General features: G+C 38.0%; 1 protein-coding gene across 2 annotated transcripts in view; it reads right to left on the reverse strand.

The window, feature by feature from the left end:
* Positions 1 to 25,369, reverse strand: part of TENM1 (teneurin transmembrane protein 1) — a gene marked incomplete at both ends in the record, with an annotated part of 235,534 nt that overhangs the window by 190,017 nt on the left and 20,148 nt on the right. For both annotated transcript variants that reach the window (XM_082062122.1, XM_082062121.1), the window contains one exon: positions 18,692 to 18,952. In XM_082062122.1, the coding sequence (XP_081918248.1) occupies positions 18,692 to 18,952 (261 nt within the window). The remainder of the gene's footprint in view (positions 1 to 18,691; positions 18,953 to 25,369) is intronic.

Here is a 25,369-nt window from a genome sequence, read left to right on the forward strand (position 1 = left end):
TTCATAGAATGTCTGGATTAGTCAGCATGCAAGGGATAGCAATAATTAAATTAATTTAGTCACGTGTACTTGCACAAGTGCCCTTGCCATGATCTGTTATTAGCACTTCTAAGCTAACACATGATGAGGTAGCAGAATTGAGCACGATGATGCTAGCAACAGAGCTTGCATTTTCAAATGTCTCTTCCTATTCTGGCAACTCGCTCAAGGTCTGTCAAATCACGCAGCCCTTCCTCGGGTAAAAATCCCAGTTCAAACAAATGTTTTCACCCAAGGAAATGGTCAGAAGCTATATAAATATACTGCTACTTCTACAAACAAAACAAATTTTGACTGAGCTTTGCCACCAGTGCTGAGCTGGGCTGAGCCGCTCGGCCGGCGGCGCCTGCCCGCTGCCACAGCCCAGCGCCCGATGCCACAGCCCAGCACTGCCCGAGCTCGTGGCCGTCACGGTCGCTTGCTGCGCTTGCAAAACAAAACCAGACTGACGCACAACTCGGATTCTGGACCTCGCTAAAAAAATTCTAGGCCAAGGGTCACGTTTTATACGCCTTAATGTTGATAGGGCAGTCAGGAAGTGTAACGCTCTAGTGTGAGATAATAAAATGCCTTTGGTGCATTATTCTGCCCCACTTGATGCAGCAGCCACAAAAAACAGTAACACACAAGTGCAATAGATAATAAAAGAGAAGGTAGCCAGCTACACACTCCAAGTGCTTTTGTAAACTTGTTTTAAAACACCGATCTATTGTGGTAAATATATTGCTTTATGTTCACATTTAAGTCCATTTTCTCTGGTTCTCAATGAATGATGATAGCACCTGATTTACAACATTTGTTTCAAGGCACCTTAATTTTTTCCACTGGCATCAAATTAGTCACATGCCAGCCCACGGATAAGAAAATCACTGTTAGTTCTTTTCTAAGGAAATAGTATGTAAGTTTTAGACAAGCAGAACTATCTCTTCACATTAATTTTAAGCTAAGGATAAGCAAAGGACTGACTGCTAAAAGAGAGAGTCATCAGTCCTGTGCAGTAAAAGACACATCCTGTAGACAATGTCTGCAGATACATGATTTAGAGGGGAAAGAAGTTACTGTGACACCAGTGAAGACATAGATAACAGCCCAGATGATGTACTTCCCACCTATAATATACCTGAAATAAAGACAGATGAGGACTCATCTCATGCACAGCGTACTCAGCAGTGTGCAGTGGAGAACCAGAGATGAGTTAATCAGACTGGTTTTAGATCATTACATTCAAAAAAGCAAAACAAGCTCTACTAATTAGTAGCCACTTTCACAATGTCTTCCTTTTTTAAAAGGTGTTCTTGCCACAAGGTAACTAACTTGAGATGAAAGTCTAGCAAAAGCATGGCAGACTGTAAATTTTTGAGTCAGTAGGTCAAATTACAGAATAGTATTCAACAAGTTCCCAATTCATAATAAAACTACAAAATTTCTTACTTAGATTTTAGCTGAAAACTCGTTAATTTAAATATGAAAGGATTTAATCTTTTTCTTTATATGAGGTCAATGCTATAATTCTGAAGCAAAGACAGAAATAATAACAGAGGATTTCCGTTATCTGTATCAAGTGTTTGGCAAGATGTACAGATTTGCTCAAGACACTTACAAAATCCACAATTCAAAATTTTCCAAAGCTAGTATTTGGCAAAGCCTGTTTCTGACAGATGACATGAAAAGTAATCACAGGTGAGACACACTGCACTGACACTGACAGGGACTTTGGAAATCAGCTACTCAAAATGCAAAGTGGATTAATTAGAAGTGTCCACCCTCAATCAAGAGTCCTGGGAACTGAAAAATTAAATCTGCCTAGACCCACCAGAAGACTACAAGCCCCAGCTGAGGCAGAAAAGCCAACACACTGGAATAGATGGCAATTTTTTAATAAGAAACAGACTCTGCCATGCCTTGAGTCTGACGTGCAAACCATACAGGAGGAAAGGAAGCCGTGATTTACACCTCCTCAGGGAAGGGCAGCGATGCAGCAGGATAATGAAGGGAAGGTTCTGATTTAATCTTGGCACACTTTGATTAGATGTGTATTTCTCTAATTCCTTTGCTTAAAGCTTTAATAAACATTTGTCTGTTTGGGTTACCATAGATAAATATCTTGACCTGCATTCTACCCAAACTCCCCTTTAGTTAATGAATTACTGATTACTGCACACGTACTTTTCTGATATCTTGGCATTATTATTTTACAAATGGATTCTACTGGCTCATTCCCAAATGTATAGTATTCAGATTCAATAAGCTTTCCATATAAACAACAGATTGAGTGGCCTTTGTCCTTATTAGCTTATAGAAAATTAATTTATTAGCATTAATTTTCAGGCTTGGGCCAGTTGCCAAATGTTAAGGGCAGCTGCTAGAACTCTAGACAATATCACACAAGTCAGAGATGGAAAGATCTATTAGGTTATTTCCTTCAACTACAAACTGATGAAGAACTGCAGTCAATGAATCACATGCCTGTCATGTCCTCTATAGCATATACTCAATTGTGTCGGCTGGTTTTAAACAACTGTGGCCACAAAACCTCTACCACTTCATTTATTGCTTCATACTGCTCTAAAATAGACACATTTGAAATATTTAACAGTCAGTAAAAACACACTAGCTTTACAGATTCTGAAGCAAAGGACGAGCCAATGCACCCATCCAGTCTGATCACCTTCAGAACCAGAACTCCAGCTTCAGCCCGCGAGCCCCGGCTGACCCGCGTCATGCAAGGCTCAGCTCAAGCACAGTCTGAGAAACATTCAGCCCCTAAGGGCTCCAAGTACTAAGGACTTCCTGTCTATTGGTGAATGATTCCTGTGTTGAACGACTACACGGTTTAAAAAATGACTTTGATTTCATATTTAAATTTCTCAGACTGACAATTAGAGCTATTGAACCAACATTGCTGGGTCTGTGTTTGCTGGCAGATATATTCTGCTGTATATTCTGCACGGCATTCTTAGTGAAACATCTGTGATGCTCTATAGCTCTTCCCTCTCTGTCCCCTCTACTTGTTTCAGAGTTACGTGAGTGACAACTCAAACATTCTGTATGGATTCAGACCTTTTAAAAAATAATCTTTCCCTGAATAACAAGTCCCAAAGAGGTAATTGCATTTTGCGCTCCTCTGAGAGTTTCTTTATTTTATACATCCCTAGTGTTAAAATGCCCAGAACTGACTTGTCAGAGAAGTCTTAGCGGTATCGCTGTATTTCATAGACCCCTGACAGGATGTGTGTATATAGGCAGCCCAAAGTCGCATTTAACTTGTTGGCTTCATTTATCTCATTTACTGGCCCTTACGGTCCCTTTCAGCATTACCGCTTTCCAAAGTAGTTCCTATTAAATATTTTATATTGGGTTACTGTCCCCCACACTGAATCTCATTCATTTTTTCGTATATCCTTGTGGATATTTGAAGTGTTCTGTATTGACTTCTGTGTCAGCAATGATGTTTTAATGTCTGCAGCTTAAATATCAGATAAGAAGCACATTTCTGACATCTTTTACTACAGTTTCTCATAATGATCTTCATGTACATGGATACTGTAGCATACTGTGCTGTCCCCACCCACCATGATTTAGATATTAAAAAGGTAACCAGCTAAATGGTAATAAATAGCTACATTATCTATGATTTTAAAATCAAACCCATTATATTTAACTATACTTGGTAATTGTTTCTAAACACAGGTTTCAATAAATCAAAAATATAAAAATCAATTATCCTTGACATAATAAAAGCTTTCTTATGTAGAAACTAATATTTGTGCAAATTCTGACCTGATACCATCTTAATAACAGATAAGGATAATCATGAAGTTCTTCACAGTTAATAACAAAATTCTGTATCGAAGAGCTTTATGCATATTATATGAGGCTCAGAATGAACCTGTGAAAGATAATAGATAAAATAATCAATATATGTATACCATTTTGGCTCTTCAGAGGACTGGCTCATCTTTTAACCATATCTGTGTAATGTGAACTAATATAAAACTTGATTCTGATAAGAATCTATTAGCATTCTTGTAATACAAATAACAAAATTCTCTGTTTGGAAGCACTGTTTAGGAGACTAGAAAACTGCCAAGTGAAAAGGTTAACACAGTAACCAAAAACCATTGCTTGGGACCTGTTTCTATGACAGTGTCATTTTCTGATTAGGCTTTTTTTTTGTATTTTTCCTACTATTCCATTAACTGATAAACTTTATTGTGTATACTGAACATAGGTAAGGGTTTCAAAGTAATACTGTACAACCTATAAAGAGGCAATCTGGAGTTATGAGCACAACCAGACTGTTTCCAAATGTTTAAAATTCCACCCAGAATTAACTGGGAGTAACTGCAGCTTTTTCATCACTACAATTTGTCATGTTTCACCTTCTGAAACAACAGCTCAATGGAACCGGGCTTTCTACTTCTCTGTTTTCCTTTAGGATGACTACAAATTTCAGTCATAGTTATCAGCTTATCACACAACTGAGGTGACCCAGAAGCACATCTCTAACTAATCCCCTGTGTGCCCTTTCATTAGTAGAAACAAGCTTCATTCAAAAGAAAAGTCAAGGAAATTAATTCAAAGATGTAGTGGTATGAAATGCCATTGAATCTGGTAGGCATTTAAAATCAATCAGGTTAGATTAATAGAAGGTTGATCCTTCTTCTGCTATTCTTAATCAAGTAAAATCACCAATCAGAAAAACAAATACATTAAAATACCTGTCACCTGTGTTCAGATCACTAAAACAAACCAGAAAATATTTTTAGAAGTAATTAAATCAGCAAGATACAGTGTGCCTGTAAGAAAGACCTACTTGTAGTGGAGAATTTCTAGACAACTATCCCTACTTCTCTTCTTCCTATTCCAGTGGGTCATTGGAAGCATCCAAATAAGGGTTCAAATCGGAAATTACCAACACCAGCTGCCTGACATAAGCCAATTGAGGAACTCCTCCAAATACAATTTTTATTCATGTGAACAGGAGCAAACGCTTGACTGCCCAGTCAGCTGTTTTTTGAGATGTTTGATTTTCTTGTATTTGCACACGGATCAATATATGAAAACAGAAGGAGGGGTTCTCTAATTGGGGGAGTTTTGAAACACTTCTCAAATTAACTGAAATTTTGATGTATCGGTTGTGCAAATCAAGCTAAAAACCAACAGCAAATTTATCAACTGAGACACATTTCTCACTTTTCACCCGCTTACCTTTTTAATTTGAGTAGCGACTGTTTTCAGTGCGACCACTCACATTTATGAGGTATATAAATGCTGCCAGGGCTCAAACTGTTCAAGCTGCTACAAGAAGCAGCTGTACTGAGACAGAGTAGGTGTGTATTTGACACCTACCAGAACAAGTAAGCAGTCAGCCCCAAATTTGTGACCTAGAAGGCACCCACAAAGTGGCTGACATACACTTCAAATGACCTCTCTCTGCATCACTGGAGTGTTAGCGAGTCCCAGTTCTCCAGGAATGACTGCTTTGGAAAATTATATAGATGTTTTAAAACTACTTTAATACCTCCTTTTTCCACTTCTTAAGTTAGCTTTGTTTTCCAGCTTTATCAGTACACTGATACTTGTTTAGGATTCACGCTTCAGAATATTATCAAAGGCTTTATCTACATCATCACAGAAATGTGTTGATGTCCTCAGAGGACACAAGGAGAATTTAAGGGAGGCAAGCAGCCTTACAGCAGGAATGAGGGGCAGCAGCAGGATGGGAAGCTCCTGCCACGTATTTTGGGCAGATATGTTGTACATCTGAACTAGGCAACTATATTTCAAAGAGTATTCAACTACTGTTTTTTTCCCCATGGGCATATAGAACTGCAAATTACATCATTACATATGGAAAGGGCAGCCACGACAGGGATAGCAGTGCAGGAGACTGGGTTTCTGGCGATTCAGGGAACTGCTGTCAAAGATGATCATCAAAACATGATTTGAGCTGACAAAGCTAACAGCCAACATCTCCACTTTGTGGCCTATCCTCGCTGCTCCCAACCCGGCTGCAGGTTATTTCTGCCCCTGCTTTCTGACTCCTAATGCAAACCTCCCCGGTGGGAAGCTGCAACCTGGGCTCTGCCAGCTGTCTAGAGCCCCCATCAGCTTACAGGACCTCACAGCCAGGAATTAGATCAAATTTCATGACCACACAAACCTAAAGCTTTGGAAGAAAATAATATGAAACCATTTGAAAATGTCAACTCACTGCCATTTCTCTAAACAGACGCTTCTTGCCATAAATCTGGCCATGATTCAGTACCCTAAGAGTTCTTATGCGTCTGAGAGAGAAACTGAACCGAGATGCAGGCTTGGGTGTAGCTTTCTGAAACATTAAGGGGTATGTTTTTGTTTTTGTTTTTGTTTTTTTTTCTTTTTTTTCTTTTTCCTAAGCAGAAGATAGATAATTCTTTCCAATCTATTATAGAAGCAACAAATGAACAAATATTGATGCAATGAACAAACATTTATGCAAACCCCCAATTTTATTCAGACTGTTTACCTATTATGACTTTTTATTTAACATTAATAAGCACTGTTTAAATTCTAAAGTAACTGCTTTTAAACATGCTCATTTTATTGTATGTGCAACTGTAGTATTGTTTAAAAATGCATTCATTATAGAACAATATCCTTTTTTTTTCCTTTTATTTTTCAGAACTTTATAATTTAGGGGTTTTTTGGCATTATTAGCCACCAACTGATTTATAAGACTCCTACAAGAAGGCTCAAAAAATTCTGCTATAGTTGGCTGGTAAAGTACAGAAAATGCTTTCTATTTGATTTTGTATTAAAAAGAAATTGGATATCACAAGACTAAAATGGTGATGCCAGCCAGAAAGATATTTTGAGGCAAAACGCAGCAGACTGTCTTCAGAGAAAAGATGTAAACAAAAACGAGTGACTGAAATAATGTGGAGCACTTCAGACATGGACGAGAGGTACTAGGGATCAGAAATGAATTATTATGCTCTAAAGTGATCCAATAAAATTCGAACCGTAGTGCAGTAATCAGAAAATGTATTGGAAAAAAGATAGGTTATAAAAAGAAGCAGGAGCTTCCAAGTACTGTAGGTTATTAGCTACTATGGAGAAATCTGTATTCAGGTGATTCTTTTTCTAACAAAATATGCACACGACCAATCACAGCTGAATTTGCTGTTCACAAGGAAGTGAACTATAAAAATTAAAAAGCGAGAATGGAGATAGGATCACAGGCTAGGATAAAAATAATCAATGCAACCATCAATAGGCAAGTCAAGATGAACATTGTACTGACTGAACACACAGCCACACAGGCTTGATGAAGAACTCAATTATACTTTTCCCCATGGGCAAAGACATAAAAGAGAGTTGTAGACACATTGAGCACATCCCCACAAAGCATTTGGGCAGTGTCCCTTGTTAGAAAGGAAGAACTGCAGTTCTAAATGGTGAATAAAAACAGGTGCTCTGGAAGAAAAAACATTTGAGCTCTTTTGTCTTTGGCAGCGAAGTCCTGGCCAATGGCCACTGTGCCCATGGCCACTGTGCCCACCTTCCCCAGGGCTCCCAGATCTCAGTAGCCCACAGGCTCACACAGAATGGGAGGGAAAGTCTTCCTTTATGGAAGCAATGGAGAAGTGCTGGCACAGCCATGTTCTTACCAATTTCTAAGCCAGGAGAGGGAAGGGCTGAGCATTTTTGAAAAACCCTTAATCAGCATGATGCTAAACCAGGGTGAGGCAGAGGTGGGACGCAGTGGCTTCCTTGTGCACCTGCACCATGGATCATCTCTCACATTCTCCTCCTATCAAAGCAGGCAGATTTCTCAGGACTGCAGCATCCCTTATGCCACTGGCACTGAGAAGACACCAAAAGGCAGCAGGGAATTGGCAGAACACCAGCAGCTCACCCCATGTGCACTGACTGCCTATGGGCAAACACATACTGCTCACAACCCAGGGTAGCATCCTCCTCAGAGCAGGAGCTTCCCGCTCCTCCCTCTGTTCCACAAAAGGATGGCTCTTTCACTCACATTCACACGACTGAGGTAAAAATAGATCTTTAGAGTCAAAATAGCACATTAAGACCTGTAGAAGTTGACTATATTGTTGCACCATTCCCAGACAGGGAAATCTAGGCTGCAAAGCCAAGCATAAACATGGCTTTTCATTTATGCTGAGCTAATTTGAGTGAGATACTACAAAGAAAATTTATATCACCTTATTTATCAAGCCATGATCTCTGGTCGAGCCTTTTATAATCATACCAGGAAGGCAACCACAATGTTAAGTGAGGTGCATATTCACTATCTCAATCTTGACTTTTCAAAAACAGTTTCTGTGACTAGAGATGAGACTTCATCACTATCACCTTCCTTATAAATTACACAGAAAAACAAATTCAAAGCATGCATTATGATTCTGCCACTTCAACAATCAGTAAAATCCTTGCTCTAAAAGACCTTAGCATGACGGGACAATAACAGAAAGGTTGCTGTCTCAGAAGCACTGTTTGGGGAAAAGTTAATCAAATACATTGTACTCAAACCAAAAGTGCCACTTGAAATGGCTGTTGGACAAAGCAATGAGAAGGACACTTAAGTATAATGAACACTCACTGTGGCTTTGGTACATATGAAATGCATGTATTAATTTATGTTTTACATTTACTCAAAAATAATTGTAGGCAGAGAGTGAAAAACATATTGCATTTCAAAGCCACGTTGAAAGATGTGAGTAAGACCTTTTTGATTGTGTTTTGCTCCACTGACTAATCATGGCAAACCTGGGGTGTGTTTGTGGCACAAAGACCCCTTTCTACTTGCTGTCTTTCCATAAGACAAAGGCATTGCTTGGGAGTGTAGGAGAGAGCCACTCAACGCTGTTAAAAATGCCCGACAGCCCACCAGTGAGTTAGAGCTAAGTGGAGTGACAATATGGTGCAGATACTACAGGTGAAGACACCACATGAAAACTCTCTTTAATAGGAGATCCATTAAAGAAACGGCTTCACCCATTCCCACAGGAAATACTTTTGAATCTTCCTTGGCTGTGGTATTTGATTCATAGGAAATGTAACAATATTTTGGAAAAGACAAGAATAAATCACCATGAAGTATTCCAAGCTCATTTACAAATTCATTTCAGCTCCAAAGCAAGTGACATGCTTACTACATTGATGTAAACAAGCCTGAAGCAATATTTGGTAATGCTCATTACAATGACTAGATTCAAAAGCCAAAAGAAAATTAACAGTTCATCAATAACAGTCAACTGTTGCACAAATATACCCCTAAGATAAAACAACATTGGCTGCATCAACTGAGAGTCATACTCTGCAGTATTTATTAGCATAACCAATGCTAAAACTGTATGGGATCTTCAGAGAAATAAAACCAGGCAGAAATTCTTAGAGCTGGAGGAGTCACAGAAATTCAAAATCATCGATATTCATGTGTTCATATTTGTCTAACGTGCATATCATCTGGGGAGAGTAGGACATTTAATAGTTACAAACATTTCTTTTTACTTGTCTGTAGTTAAAATACTGTTATTTTTCTTCTTTGAGTTCCGATGCACAATGCTGTCTTGTTTAAATTTCTAATGATGTCAGAGAAGACATAAAATCCCTCAAATGTACAAAACTGATGAGGTGGGGATGGAGAAGCATTATACAGGTTAGAAGTACCCTTAACTTTTGTCCCTTGGGTTTCTTACATGCTTTTGGTAGCTCTTAGCAAGGTTTTTAGCAAGAGAGACAAACAACCCTGACCTGATGTCCTAAGCCATCCTCACTTGCAGGCATTTCCTCCCACATATAAGTATTTTAGGAAGTGTGGTTTCATGGAATAAAAGAACCTACAAATCACTGACATTCCCCAGTTCCTTTTCCAGATAACACCCAAGGCGAAGGGACAGAATTACGTGACAACATTTGGTTTCTGTTGCCCGAAGGGCGGCTCCCCTGTGCTGCCAATACATCTCATGGTGAACAACTTGTGGTCAGATGCTGACGGGTGCTGCTCAACTGATGGTCAGCATTGGAAAGCAATGTATAAAAACTACACTGCAAATCATCTGGAGTAGAAACTTAAGATAAAGAAACAACACTGGCAATAATTACCATCAGAATGTGTGACTCTAATTAAAATACTACCCAAAGACATCTGTTAGGGAGAGGAAGCAGCCTGCAGGAATTATTCAGTGCTCCTAGACCCATATTCTAGATGAGCTAATTATACACAATTCCTCTAATGCTCATGTTACAAAATATAAAGTCAGGGTGCAGAGCTAGGTATGAATATCATTTTGTAAGGCCTGTATATGAAAGCAAGCTGAAATAAGCAGTATTCAAATCATGTACAAACTAATTGTGTAATTTCATATACAACTTCCCATTCTTATCCTATTTCTATTGCAGAAGTGAGAAACAGTCTAGTATGTCTGATTTAGCTTTCACTTTGTGAAGACTCTGAAGGTTGCAGTCATGGAAAGTAGCCACTTCATTTTCTATGGTTCTTCTAGGTGGTGTAACCAAAGCTATTTGATACCATCAATATTTCCCATTTGGAAAATGGGGATATGCTAATTGTAATTCTGAATAATACAGATTTATGCTGATCTTCATCTTACTCCTAAGCCCAAGAGGAAATGAAATACTAACAAATTTGAAAATGGAAGATAAGACTTTCTCATGTAATTTAATGAACAATGAATTCAATGGGTAAAAACAAAAAAAAAGGCTGAAAAGGAAGAATGAGCAAACTTTTGTGATCCATGGTAGGATGACAATAAATTCTTAGGAGATCTCATACTGTCAAGAAGAAATTATATTTAGATTAAACCTTGCTAGAACCTAAAAGGATAATTTGTCAGTATTTTCCACTTTTCTACCAATCCTGGACTCATTTGCTAGATCCCTTCTTTTTATCTCACAATGTTAAAGTTTGGGAGAGCTGAAAAACATTTTGCAAGGGGAAGCAAAAAGCTCTAAATATCTTTGCATTTAAAACCATTCTGGCTGAGGGTAGAAGGAACCAAATAAGAGTAATTTGATCTTATTTATCTAGTAGCCTGAACTATAACCTTCTATGATGAGAGCACAAGTTTTCCTGCTAGCCATATTTCACACTAATGAGGTTCCACTGGCAGCTTTCAGCAGAATATTCCAAACTTTGATGAAAACCACGTTCTAGCTGCCAAGATCATTTACATTTTAAAACATATGAGTGAGAATTGCTTGTATTTCAAAATACGTATTAAAAGCAAACCAGTATTAAACAAAAATAATTAACTTAATCCAAAGGTTATACATATAAAATATGTCTGTAGGTTGTTTCTGTAAATCAGATTTCTGATCTTTTAATAGATTTGCAATTTTAACCAAAAGAGGTGAGAAATAAAATGTATTACAAACTTAATAATAAAACAACATAAATAAAATATCAAGAAAGATATGTTGGGTGTTTAGAATCAAACTGTTCTCAGCAATACACTAGTCCAGAGATACCCACATAGAATCACAGAACAGTCTGGGTTGCCGGGCCCTTCCCAGCTCCCCAGTGCCACCCCTGCCATGAGCAGGGACATCTTCACCAGCTCAGGTTGCTCAGAGCCCCGTCCAGCCTGGCCTGGGATGTCTCCAGGGACGGTTCATCCACCGCCTCTCTGGCCAACCTGGGCCAGGCTCCCACCATCCTCAGTGTAAAACATTTCTTGCTTACATCTAACCTAAACCTCCTCTCTTTCACTGTAAAATCATTACTCCTTGTCTTATTGCAATGGTCCCTACTAAAAAATTTGTCTCCATCTTTCTTATAAGCCCCTGCTTTAAGTACTGAAAAGCCACAATAAGGTCTCCCCGGAGCTTCTCTTCTCCAGGCTGAACAAGCCCAACTCTCTCAGCCTGTCCTCCCAGCAGAGCTGTTCCAGCCCTCTGATCACCTTGGTGGCCCCCTCTGGCCCCTCTCCAACAGGTCCATGTCTCTCCTGTGCTGGGGGTTCCAGAGCTGGACACAGAACTGCAGGTGGAGTCTGGGCAGAGCGGAGCAGAGGGGCAGAATCACCTCCCTCAGCCTGCTGACCACGCTCCTTTTGGTGCAGCCCAAGATGGGAATGGCCTTCTGGGCTGCAAGTGCACATTGCTGGCTCAATTCATGGTAGATGTTCAACTATAGAAGAAGAATTTAGTTCAGCGTCCCCCTAGTCTCACAAAGATTGCTGAAATGACGAGTCAGATACCCTTCACCCTGCCCGGTGTGTCCCACCGCACCTTCCCCCATCGCAGCCCAGATAAACCAAGTTCCCAACAACTGCAGCAGCACCACAACACCCTTTTGCACTTTAAAATATTTGTGGAAATACTTTTGCTGCCTGCTCATTTGCACCTGAGAAAGTCAAAAGGATTAAAAAGAAAGAAGGAGCAATAATTTATATTGCTACAGGCTCCCTAAGCCATACCCACTATCCTTTCTGCATAATATATGGGAGGAAAGCCAAGTGATTTTTTTTGAGCTCTAATGCTAAGTTACTCATTTCTGGGATAAAAATTAGACCTGACTGTTCTCCTAAAGCTTCTCTCCCTCCCCTCATTTAGATACCCGTGAAAGAAAACAAAACTGCAGGGCTAAAAATATTACACAACCTTGTACAAATGTACAGATAACTTTTTACTGTGGGCAAAGGTCATTTGGATTACGGAATATAAAAAATATTTCTGATACATTCTAAATACTGTTTCATTATCTTTAATGTAAAATATTGAACATTGTTTGATATTTGTCTCTAAATAAGCATTTGTTGTCCCTAAAAGAGAAACACAAGGAAGGGAATGTTTTAACGTTGTGTACTGACTGTAATATACAATATGAAAACTGTAAAGATTAAAATAGCAGCTATGCAGATGCAATGCCCCTGTCAGTCAGAAAAAGTAATGAAGACAGTAATGTTTAAAGGCAGCATTTTCCCCACAATACTGACAAACTACTAATCATTAGCTGCATTTCCATATATGAGCAATTTCATAAATGCCTTAAATACTAGGGGCACAAATAGACGATTTTCTTATACTATTTTATTTCTTTTGTAATAGAAGATATTACAAGTGCGGTGACGTTACAGTGCTTACAGAAGCATCTCACATTTATCCAAAGCAATTCAGATAACTCATGTTCTTCCTTTGAGATGGTAACATTTCCAAAGGAACCACTCTGAGGTCAACAAAAGCATCTTACACTCTTAACAGCTCCAGCAGAGCAGTTACAATATCAATGAATACCACAATGCTCCCCAAAAGGCATCGCTGGGTTACCGCAGAGATTCACGCCCTTCCTTTGACACTGAGGAGGCTTCTTTGAAACAACAGCAGAAGCAACTAAAATAAATACCATCTAAACAGTAATGAGAAAAAAATACTACTGAAGCAAGATAAGTCTTTTGCGAAGGAAAGATCAGTGGCCCTTTCTGTTAAACATCTGAGAGTATCATACATCGAATATCTCATAAGCTATAGTAAACTCCAGAAGTTGAAGGAAATTCACCATGAGAGCTTGGTATTTGGTTTAAGTTGATGAAGTTGCCTTAGTCTATTGGGTGACTAAAACCACCCAACAGAGAGGAATGTACAACCAGGAATGCAACCCATGCCACAATGAAAAGGCAAAGCAAAGCACGCTAGGAACGAAGAGAAAAATATTAAATGGAACAGACAGAATGTGATTAGGACTGATATTTACCTTTATATTTTCAAGGCTACTTACACATATCTGACCTAACTGCTCTACTTGCAATTTCCTGAAGAAATAAGAAAGCCAGAGATCAGCTTAACGACTGGCTTGTTTACAAAATAACAGTAAATAACAACAATATTAATGCTAACATGCTCACTTTCTTGCATTAAACACAAAATTTTTATGAAGACCCAAATTCAAGTGTAACTTAAACAGGCGTGAATTCACAGCAGGTCTATTGACATGTATGATAAATTAAATCAGAATCTTGTCCTTAGCTAAATTGTCCCCATGTTTGAATAGCTACAGCATTCACAAAGCTGTGTTCCTCATACAGCATCAGCAGTTACAATATTTCTTTTACTATTATGCTTAAGTATCTTCATCCCTTTAACAGATACTGTTAGGATACTGAATCTGATGTGCAAAGATCTCAGGTGACTTGTCCCAAAATCACCCATCTGCCCAGCAATCCAAGTGAAAAAAACCCAGATATTTAGAGAGAGTCAAAAGCTCTAATAAATGGATCACTGCTCCCAGGGTATAAAACAAATACTTAGGTGAATTACACAAGATTAACCTTACATGTTTGTGTCATTAAACTCAGACAAGATCTGTAACCTACTGATTTCTCTACTACATCTACTTACTAATATATGGCTAATATTATTATTCTACCTTTGCAGTTTGCTGTTTAAAACTACTGATATTATTAAAATTATTCCAAATATAATCTGATCCCATATAATGATGTTAAGAAAGAATAAAATAATTTTAAAAAATATAACCAGGCCAGATCTCAAGCACTCTAAAGCTATATTCCACAACCAGTCTAGTGGTATGTCAGCCTGTACTAACACCTTAATTTCTTGTCTACAAATCTCAAAGAAGCTGTTGTGAACTATAGCTAATGCCTAGTTGCCATAATGTAATGCAGCCAAAGGAACTGAACATGAATCTGGCTCCAAGGCTGAGTGTGCACTTCACAGTGCACTCATCCAGTACTGAGAATCCGGTAGTCTGATATTACTTCTCACTAAGTAGAGAAGGAGTAACTAATTGCATAAAAACATCTAAGTACACATCAGGAGTAAGCCAAACAGCCATTGGAGTTCTACAAAACAATCTGACACCCTAAAACAAGTTAAAAATTGTGTTATTGCAGAAATGGCTCAAGTTCTGTACTAGCCTCAGCTGAGATGTATTGTGGTAGCTAAAAGTAAAAGAGTTGATGGGTGTGCAAACAAGTCAACTGCTGCTCAGAAAAGGATTACGGCGCGAATGCACTTCAGGTTAAAATTCATGGCTTCACAGCAAGACAAACGTCCTCTACAGCAAAACATAAGAACTGCATGAACAATTTAATGGGGAAGAGTATATGGATACAAAATGGACTGTAGTCTCCTTTTCAGTGTGGGATGCTGATCCACATCAGGTGATGTAGATTTTGATCAGGATTGTACCATCTCCTGGACCATGGCTTTCCTCCAGAAAGAATAAAGAAATTTGCCAGCTCAGTAATCCAGTAGTCTAAACCACATTCTGATACACTGCAATGACAGATACCATTGTTTCAGTGAATTGAGGGTAAATGCGGTCTTCTTCAATGGAACAAAGTAACTATTCTTGATATTGTTTTTCCATAGTGTTTCTGTCTGAAATTTACAGTCACATATTATAGAGTAACACTGCTCATGTTTAAATAGAGCTATTTATACTGTGCCATAGATAAGCAATGATACCCAAGAAACTGCCCATTCATTACTTGCAGTTAATATATATTTTCCTCAGCCTCAGGCAAAGCTGAAGGCATTTTGTGCACTAATAGGCTATTATTAGTTGCCATTAACATCGACAACACTAATTTATATCGGAATGTTGGTGTTTCACGCAATCTGTTCTATGCTGCCAAAACAACCAGAGTATGTTTAAACAGCGATTATGACAGAGCTGGTGTGTCTATGAAGGAAAATAATCCTCAAATAAATTCTCAAATTGGGCTACTCAGAATACATAATTGTGCTACTCAGAATACATTTATCCTGTGTCAGGGAACCTCCTGCTAGAGCTCTGAATGAATATGAGAAATTGAAGGAATATCTAAACAGAATAAAATTAGCAAAAGTATATTTGCTTCAGATCAACATAAAGTGAAAAACATCCTGAAAGCAGGTCTACCAGAGTCCACATGCTTAGTTGTCCTAATGTCACCACAAAAAGCACTACTCTGCATTTGTAGCAGAATTGTATTCATAGAGAAAAAAAATAAACTAAACCCAACAAAAACCAAGTGACCTTTTCAAAATACAGACAATAATAGCAATTAGTTTTCTCAAACAATGCAACAACTGTATCTTCTCATTAATTTTACTCCAGTTACAAATAGTTGTGCTCACATACAGTTTGGTCAACCCTTTGAAAGCCAGAATTTCTAAATATCTATTTTTTTAGCAATTAGACAGTATCATGGAAACTAGCATTTCATGAACTTCCAGCAACTGATCTTCTATGCTCACTCATTTTCACACCACAGAAGTTACTGGCTGGCACAAAGAGAATCTGCTTCCATGGCAGGAGCTGGCGAGGATAAACGCAACATGTGTGGCTCTCTGATAAAGCCCCTGGCACAAATGACTGCATAGAAACAGAAAGATGTGCCATCTATTACTTCATTTAAGTAGAGATTTATTAACTTCTGTATTCGAAGAGTGCTCTGCTACTGAGTGCCAACCCAGATGGAAAAAATGGTGCTCTCTGGATCAGGAATCTTGACTATGAACTTACCTGTGAAGTACTAGATAATATAAACTAATATAGCTTGAGCCATAGCCTTCAAATTTATCCATATTAACTTTCAAAACTGTAATCATTATAACAACTCGACACCACAGGAAGCACTGATACCTGCTCTGTTGACCCTGCCTGGAGACAACTAAAGAGTTCAAATGAGCTTGTGCTTGCAGTTTCTCTCTCTTCCAACTTACTTCCTCTCCCAAATATTTAGTTAAAATTCATAGTCAAGTATTTAAACCACAAATCCCCAATTAAAAATGTCTTCTAAAGCTTACAAAGAACCAAATACTAAATCCACATGCAAAAGGACAACCTGTTCTATTCTAGACCATGCAGGAAATAGGTTTCAATTCATTCAAATCATTCTCTGAGACAAACATTTAGAAGAAACCACTCCATTCTTTGTTGGTGAAACACAATGATTATGTGTTTCTGTCTTAAGGACACTTCACCCATGGTTCCTGTGATGTAGGATGATGAAGGTAACAAAAACATTTATTTTGTTACCTGTAATAAATTTTGTCTATGTCAAGATAACTTATTTAGTGCAACTGGTATGGGTAGCAAAACATCATGAATACCCAGCTGCATCATTGCATTCCAGACTAAAATATGTACCTTGGTTATATGCTTAATCTACTTTCAATACATTGGCTTCCCGATACTTTAAAACATAAATGACCATGTTTATTTCTTAGTCCAAATGGTACAAGCAAGTACATTCCTTTTTCAGGCAGCATTCCCATTAAATCATCTTCATACTTGAGGGCCAACCAATTCCAGGCAGACCAGATTTCTTCAGACACCATCTAAATCCAAATGTCTTAGGAAAACACACACAAAAAACCCAGCCCCAAACACAAAGCCCTTATGCAACAACACTTTACAGAGGACGTGCCCACCAGAACGTGGTAGAAGCAGGAAGGCAACAGGCAGCCCATGGTCGTCCTGCAAACGGGGCGGCATCTGTCAATGAACTCATTCTACCAACATGATACAACGCAGAATGCTTAATCCTCAAAGGAGTGCCTAATAAAACAATAAGCTGTGCACTAAAACATTTTTTGAAACTCAAGCAGACAATCTAACATATTTGAACCTATATTGGACATTACCATTAGTATTGACAAACATACAGCTGAAATTATAAGTTACCAGCTTCGTATTTGAGAAATGCAAAATACATAAGTATAGAAATGACATTCATGACTGAACTCTCATCTTATGACTATAGAACTACTAAAATATATCACTGTCAACACTAAAGTGTCAATCTGCCACTTTCACTGGTTTGCCTATCTTTTGACAAGTTAAAAATACATATTTAACTACCTTTAGAACTACCATAACATGTAGCTATTAAATACAGAAACTAAAATATGAGCTAAGCTTGTTCATCTTAAGCATAATAAATTGTCTTTAACATTTAGAACATATTTTCATCAATTTTAATGCAGAAATAAAAATTATTAATTCCTCCATGTTACTTGATTAAATACACATTTTCCCCTTCTATGACACACTAAACCACCTGAAAAGTAAATAAGTAACAAGATCCTGAAAGACAATGGATATTAAAACAAACAAACAAACAAAACCAAAACCATCAAAGAAAACCCTGAAAAACCCCAAAACCATTCCACCACCCCTCAAAACCTAATCCAGCAACACACCCTCCATATGCTGATCGATACAGAACTGAGATACAACCAAGACCTGTTCAATCTGTCTGACTGCTAAAGGCACACCTTCAGGTGTAGCCAGCAATTCTACACAAAATGTGATATAAATGTACATATAGAGATTTGTTTTAGAACCTAATTTATGGGCTACTAAACTCAAATGATAAATGTCCTATGATATAAAATGGAGAATGTGGGAAAGTGGTCTCTAGAAGAATGATATTTTAACAAAAATATTGTTTCATTTTTTTGTCTTATTTTTAATCTACACTATAAATACAACACACATACCAAATAACCCTTTTGCCTTTCATATAATACAGAGACCTAAGAACGAAGGTGGAAAAGAAAAAAACCAAAACAAAACAATAAAAGGAAAATGAAAGATAAGTAGAAGAAGAAAGACTGAAATAAATGACTATTTCTATTCAGTCAATTAGATGCATTTCTTTATTACCATTCTCCCCATCAGACTTCCTTTCATGGTCAGTGTCAGTGAGGGACAACGCTGAGTTTGCCCGGCTGGACAGACAGGAGCTGTGTTCCGATTTCATCCCCCTCATCCACATCCTCAGGGCATGATCTGGGGAGGCAGCACCTTCTGTTTCGGTATCTACGTCGGATCCCATCTCCAGCGGGTAACTGTGCTCTGCTACCCCGTGTAAATCCGCTTGGTAGCCAGAGCACAGAATATGGGGAGTCTCACAGAATTCCATGTCTGGAAGAAACAAAAGTTCAGAAAAAAAATTCAGAAGAGAAAAGCAATATACCTTTGATTTTCTTTTGGACAATCTGTTTTGAGAATTAACATTGTTAATACTATTAGAAGACTTTTTCTGGTCAGTGACTCACACTTATCTAATCTACTATAATACAACTGGAAGAGTGCAACTCGGTAAAATATATGATGCTGCACTGTGCCTTTTTCTCTGAAAGAAATATATATTTTTAGCTCAAATATGTGTACACACCCACACGCTGAGAGTAGTACATCAATCTACAACTGAAGTGACTACTTACAAACACAGACACTGTCTTGTTTTTTGCCAGAAAGGCAACAGCTCTAAACCTAATCTCAATACGTTTTTATCATAGGGAAAGCATAGCAATTTTGGAAATAGCAAATTTATGAAATAAGTTTTGAAACATTTGGTTAATCACAGAAGACAAAGAAAGGCTACTTACCATTGGCTTGCTCTTTGAGAGTGCTGTCCTTGCATATTCACACCAGTGGGTTTTGGTTCTCCAGTGCTGATGACCTACAGGAACTTCCTAGAAGATCGGTGACTACTAGCACTGTACAAGTGCCATCTCATGACACCAAGCGACCAGAGATTTGAAAGAGTTGTACAGTGCTCAATATTCCACTTATTCTTACTAAACACCGCAACTGTAGAGCACTAGAAATTCGAGGACAAACAGAAGGTGCACAGGACCCATAATGTGAATATGCAGAGGAGACATTCTCGAAGAACTACAGGTAAGTAACACACATGAGCAAATTACAACTTCCCTTTGAGGTGGCCTCTGCATATTCTCACTTGTGAGAATCCAATTACAAATGCAGCTCCCAGGGAATAAGACAAGGAGTTCTAATTAAATAAGGATTACAGAACCGCACTCCCTAATTGAACATCAGACCTGGGATGTCATCTTGAGAGACTAAATACAATATCAAACATGCATACAGTATTCTTTCAATTTCTAGAAAAGAAACATTAGAGACAAGAGTCATTGATGGAGATTGAGGACAAATACTCTCTTCTACTGTCATCCTAACTAAAGCTTTAATTTGGCAAACTAATCCACTTATCAGCCAGTGAGAGGAGCAGTTCTTATTTTAGAGCACACTCTCAGAAATAACTAAAAGCCCTGGTATTTTCTTTAACGTATCGACCAAAATCTACAAACCAAATGCTAAACTAGAATATACTGACGTGTCTCAATTTTTAAGTCATCTATCTCTGCATGTCTTTCCTTTGCAATCAAAACATTCCTGAAGGTCTCAGATGTAGTGACAGCCAGCATGGGCTGGCTTTCAGCTCAGGGAATGGCAACTGTTTTCTAGAGAGCAGGGGAAGATGCTCTGTTCTCCAAGTCTCTCATGCCTTGAGACTGACTATGAGATTTGATGGAGATATCTAGGAGAAAATAACCAAGATGCTAAAAAGCAGCTCCATAGTTTCTGCAGTAGAGGGAATATTTGGCACTTGAATATTATCTACCATTACAACGCAGTGTAATGGTCTCTGGGGCCTGTTTAGAACTGGCACTTGGCTGGCTGGGAGAATGAAGGAGGAAAAGAAGCTCAAGCAGTACTTGTGTGAACACAAGTGAACACAAGTGAAAGCTGAGACTGGACTCTACTGGTTCCCAATCCTACAAAGATGCTTGCAAGAGAGCCTTTGAAACCTGTAAGACCCTCTGGAAAAAACTCTCCTTCCTCTATGGCTAAGATGGTAAACACAAAGTGTTCAGTCTTCAGACAAGTCCTTTTTTTCAGAGGTTTTCAAAGCTCATGGGGCATGGGAGAATCCGAGGCAATCTCACAGAAAGGTACTGGGTATAACTAAGTACAGTGTGATTTGTACAATGCCCTATTTTTAAGTGTCATTTAAATGATGTATTATATACACAACAAATAAGCTCCACTTGATTTAACTAGACAGCATGGACAAAATCTTTGTATAACATGAAGAGTGCAGGTATTGATGCTTAACACTGAACCATCACAGCTGCATTGCACTCCTAACTTTTACTTTCTCTTCACAGCACTAAATGAATAAAATCACCTTTATACAAAACATGGTTCCAAATGGTGCACGTCTACTCTTAAGTTTTCTTTACCAAATTTAAAAAGGACTTGTACATAAACCAAGAAATAAAAAGCCATCAATAGTCCCAGATTATTAACCCAGATGAATAAAACACAAAGGGAAACATATCAGCAGGCTGATTCTATTCCACCTTGACAGGGCGACACTGTTCATTTAAACTGAGGTTGTGGATGCCCTTATTTCGCAAAACTTTTTTTCAGTAACAGAGGTGAGTCAACGCTTTCTTGTGAAACAGCTGATTTAAAGTTCTGCTTAATTGAGCTGAGCTACTATGAAAAAGCAACAGGAGCTCTGCTCCATGTACTGCACCTGTGCTCAGAAAGAAGGGTGAAAGCCAAATTGTGCTGGCAAGGAGCTCACAACTAGCAATGAACTACCTTGTCCCACGCATTGTCCAATCCATCAAAAATTTATGATGGTTAACACATGCTTTAGCAGATAGCATAAAAGAGAGGAATAGATGTATACAGCCACTTAAAGAAGTATGTTATCAAAGAAAACTAAGATTTAGCTGCTATAACCATATAAAATTCAAGGAAAGTAAATCAGGCTCATACAGTTGTGTTTAAAGACACTAGCAGGTCTTCAGTGCTTCTCATAAGCTCTAATGAGAAGGTTCTTCCAAAGGGTGATAATTTATCAATGTACATCAAGAGCAATTTATATTAAAGAACACATTTAATTATTTCCTCATGAAATAAGACAGCCAACAGAGTTAATTATTAGCCTTAATACTGGTCTTGATTTTGACGGAGGCCCACAATGCAGAAATAACCAATGAAACTGCCCAATAACTTGTGTTTTGTTTTGGTGTTTTTTTTTTTTTTTTTTTTTTTTTTAGTTCTCTCAAAAAGCAGTATTATTCTTATTTTTTAACTTAGATTCCTGTGAAGCACTACAGCAACACAAGTTTCTTAGAGGATGTCTCTGTCAACTAAATTATACCTTGTGATCTCAAGAAGCATCTTCTGAACCTCTTTCTCCTGCAAAGCAGATTTCTACTTATTTTCACCAGCTGAGGAACTTCCCCGTAATTACAAATCTTCTCAGAACTTCATGACCCATGTCAGCTCTGCCAGGTCCTCAGAGATGCAGGCACTTCTCTCCACGGGTGCCCACTCCAGGCAGATCTCTGCCCCTAGCAGCCCATGTCCTCCCTGCCTGCAATAGCATACGCCAAGGGGAAAATCCATCCCAGTAAATCCCACAAATGCTAATTAAATTACACATGTCTAAGAAGCACAGAATTTACCCTTCAGTCTATATGTTAATTCAAAATGTGGCAGCTAACATAATCAGTGTTTTAGCTACTTTTTTTGGTGGAGCAAAAGAAAGTGACTTTTTTATACTATAATTCATATTCAACTGAACTCTAACATAATATATTGCCTTAATAGTCTATTTCTTAAGTATACAAGCCTCTGTAGTATTTTAACTCCCATGGGATGAATTTTCTGAAAAGCACTTAGAATGCTATGAGGGGCTGGTTTTAGTCTGCATATCCAACCTTGTTACCCAAAATACTACATATTTCTACAAGGATATAAAGTACTACATACAAGGATATAAAGTTCAAGTGTGGATTTATGATAGATTTAGTCTTACCAAAAAGATACAGTCACAAGAGAAATGAGGGAACATTAATGAGAAATTCAAGTTCTTGCATGAACTGTGGACAGAGGAAAAAAGGTTGAAGTTATGAAGGCATGTAGGAGATCACAATAGGATATTCATGTCTGGAGCCTTGTGGTGATGACTGTAACACAACTATTAAAAATGCAAGTCTTTTATCCTTCATTTATATTAATTTCTTTTTACAAAAATTAACATATAAAGAAATGCAAAGTATTTAATGATCAAGAAAAGGAAAGGAGGCTGAGTGCATGAAAAATATGTGAATTAACATATTCTTTCTACCTTTTAGCAACTTAATTTTCCTGAAAAAAACGAGCAGTTAAAGAGAAGTTTGACCCCACTGGTCAGTGATGCCTTTGCTATTTAAGGTGTTTGTGTTGACATGAGATTTAGGCAACTGAAACAGGCAGGCAGCTCCAGTGCTGCTCCAACTTTGCTCACCAACAGAAAGCTCCTGAAAACTCCAGATACACTCAGCCAGTGTTTATTTACTTTTTAGCCACCAGCACAGTTAACACCTCACAGTTAGGATCTTCATGTGTATATAAAGCCATTATCCCAATGCATCCTCAGGACTATTTCATTGTCCTTTGGATGCATGGGAATAAGTGCGTGCCAGCGACTCCTTCTGCAACAATCTAGTTTTTCCAGCAGAGGAAAAAAAATTACCCAGGGGAAAACTATAGAGGTTCTGCTCGTCAACTTGGTATTGCTGCAAACTTAGTGGACTTGCAGGACTTGTGGAATTTCCACACCGTTGTCATTTGCCAAGAATTTTGCTAATTTCAGACAGCTAACTGGGAGAGTAAATAAATATTTACTTCAATAAATAAATATTTAAAATAAAGAGAAGACTGTCCAAACAAAGTAGATAAATAGAGAATCACAAAACTATTGTATAAACAGAGATGGGTATAAAGAACATTCCTTTCAAATTTCCCTATTCCCTTATAGAAAAATGTTATTTTGTATTAATAACAGAATGACAAATAATACTTATTTAAATTACTTAATTGACCTATCTGTTCAAATAGAGAAAGAGCTTACAGAAAAATGTAAATTATTTATAGACTTGAATAGTTCGTCAAGTTGCTACTATGTGCCATTTATGAACCACATCACATAATTAAGCAATACTGACTTACATATTTTAGAAGTCCCTTTAAATATCATAGATTCACAAACTTTATCCTTGATTCTTGGTATGAGGTGGCTCCTATTCTGAGGATGCTCACAGCCCAAGCATACATCAAATCAGTTCTCCAGATGAAAATGGACGAATCCTCTGTCTCTGCAGATGTAAAACTATAAAGGAGCCTAAGTAGTTCAAAGGCAAGGAGAAAACAGCAACGTCTTAGCAGTTTGAATCCATGGTACTTATCTTGGGCCGGCCTCCTTCCTTTTTCACGCTGGATGTTATTTGAGAATACTGGGAATATATTGGAGTTTGGGAAGCAGATCCAATGGAAAGATCCTGAACAATAACAGAAAGAATTCCAGAAAAACAAATAATATACCCTAACCTGAAGAGTGTCATGGTTCCTTTAGTTACTAAGCTGGTGTCTGAAGGACTGATAATGGGAATGCAGTAGATAAAACACCCCAAACATGCTGTTTTGAGGTAGGTGCAGTGTTTGGGATTTTCTAGTGTTGCACCATGAATTTGTGTTTGTTGTTTCACACTCTGAGCTGACGCCAGTGGTTTAACCAGTAAGGGTATTGTATGGGTTTTGAAATGAGAAAAAGGCCGAGCAGCTACTCTGGGCACAGGAGACATGGAGAGAGATGGGGAGGGAGGGAAGAAGGGAGGAAGAAATGTAAATCAAATGGGGAAAGTGAAGTTCACATTTATTTTTGGAAGCAATACATATGCACCCTCCTAAATGAGAAATTTTGAGGGCTATTGAGCACTCTGCTAAATTCAGTGTGCTCAATGGCCCTTAAAATTTCTCATTTCTCACCTGAGGACCATGGTTTACTGGCTGGACTTGAGAATTAAATGGGCAGAGATCTTAAGCTACTTCATAAAGTCATTTATGTAACACAGCCTGCTAGATAACTTTGGGAATGTCTTTGTGTGTTCACATTTCATTTAGTCAAAGATTTTGCTTGTTTCCACATTGAGAACATGCCACATCTTTCCCAGGACAATATAATTCAAAGACATTAAACTTCAGTAACCATTCATATGAAAATCATTGAAGAAGCCAAAAATCAATTCACTTACAAAAGCACATTACGCTGACTATTAATTTGCTTTAGAAATCTCATGTTTATCACCAATTTCACTATTATCACAGCCCAAAACAGATTCTCAGCTGCATTTATTTTAATTTTTAAAAATTTATACACCTGTTACACATAAATAACATGCACATAAAAGATACCATTTGCATTTTTATACTTATCTGTCAAATGCATCATATTGTGCATGTTTTCTTTTACTGCATTTCAACTTTTCCTTGCATTCCCTTATCTATGGAGTTTATTTCCTTACAGTAACCTCCAGTTACCCCCAGAGATGCTAGAAAGTTAGAAATAACAGTAATAACCAATAAAGGAGGAATAAAAGAGGAATCAGAGTCTGCTATAACACTAAAGAGCTTCACGAAATTTGCAGATTAGGCAGCTGAGGGATCAGGAAAGGAGGCTGCACTTTCAGG

Source organism: Streptopelia decaocto (genome assembly GCF_964273445.1).
Source record: "Streptopelia decaocto genome assembly, chromosome: 10".
Classification (NCBI taxonomy): Eukaryota; Metazoa; Chordata; class Aves; order Columbiformes; family Columbidae; genus Streptopelia; species Streptopelia decaocto.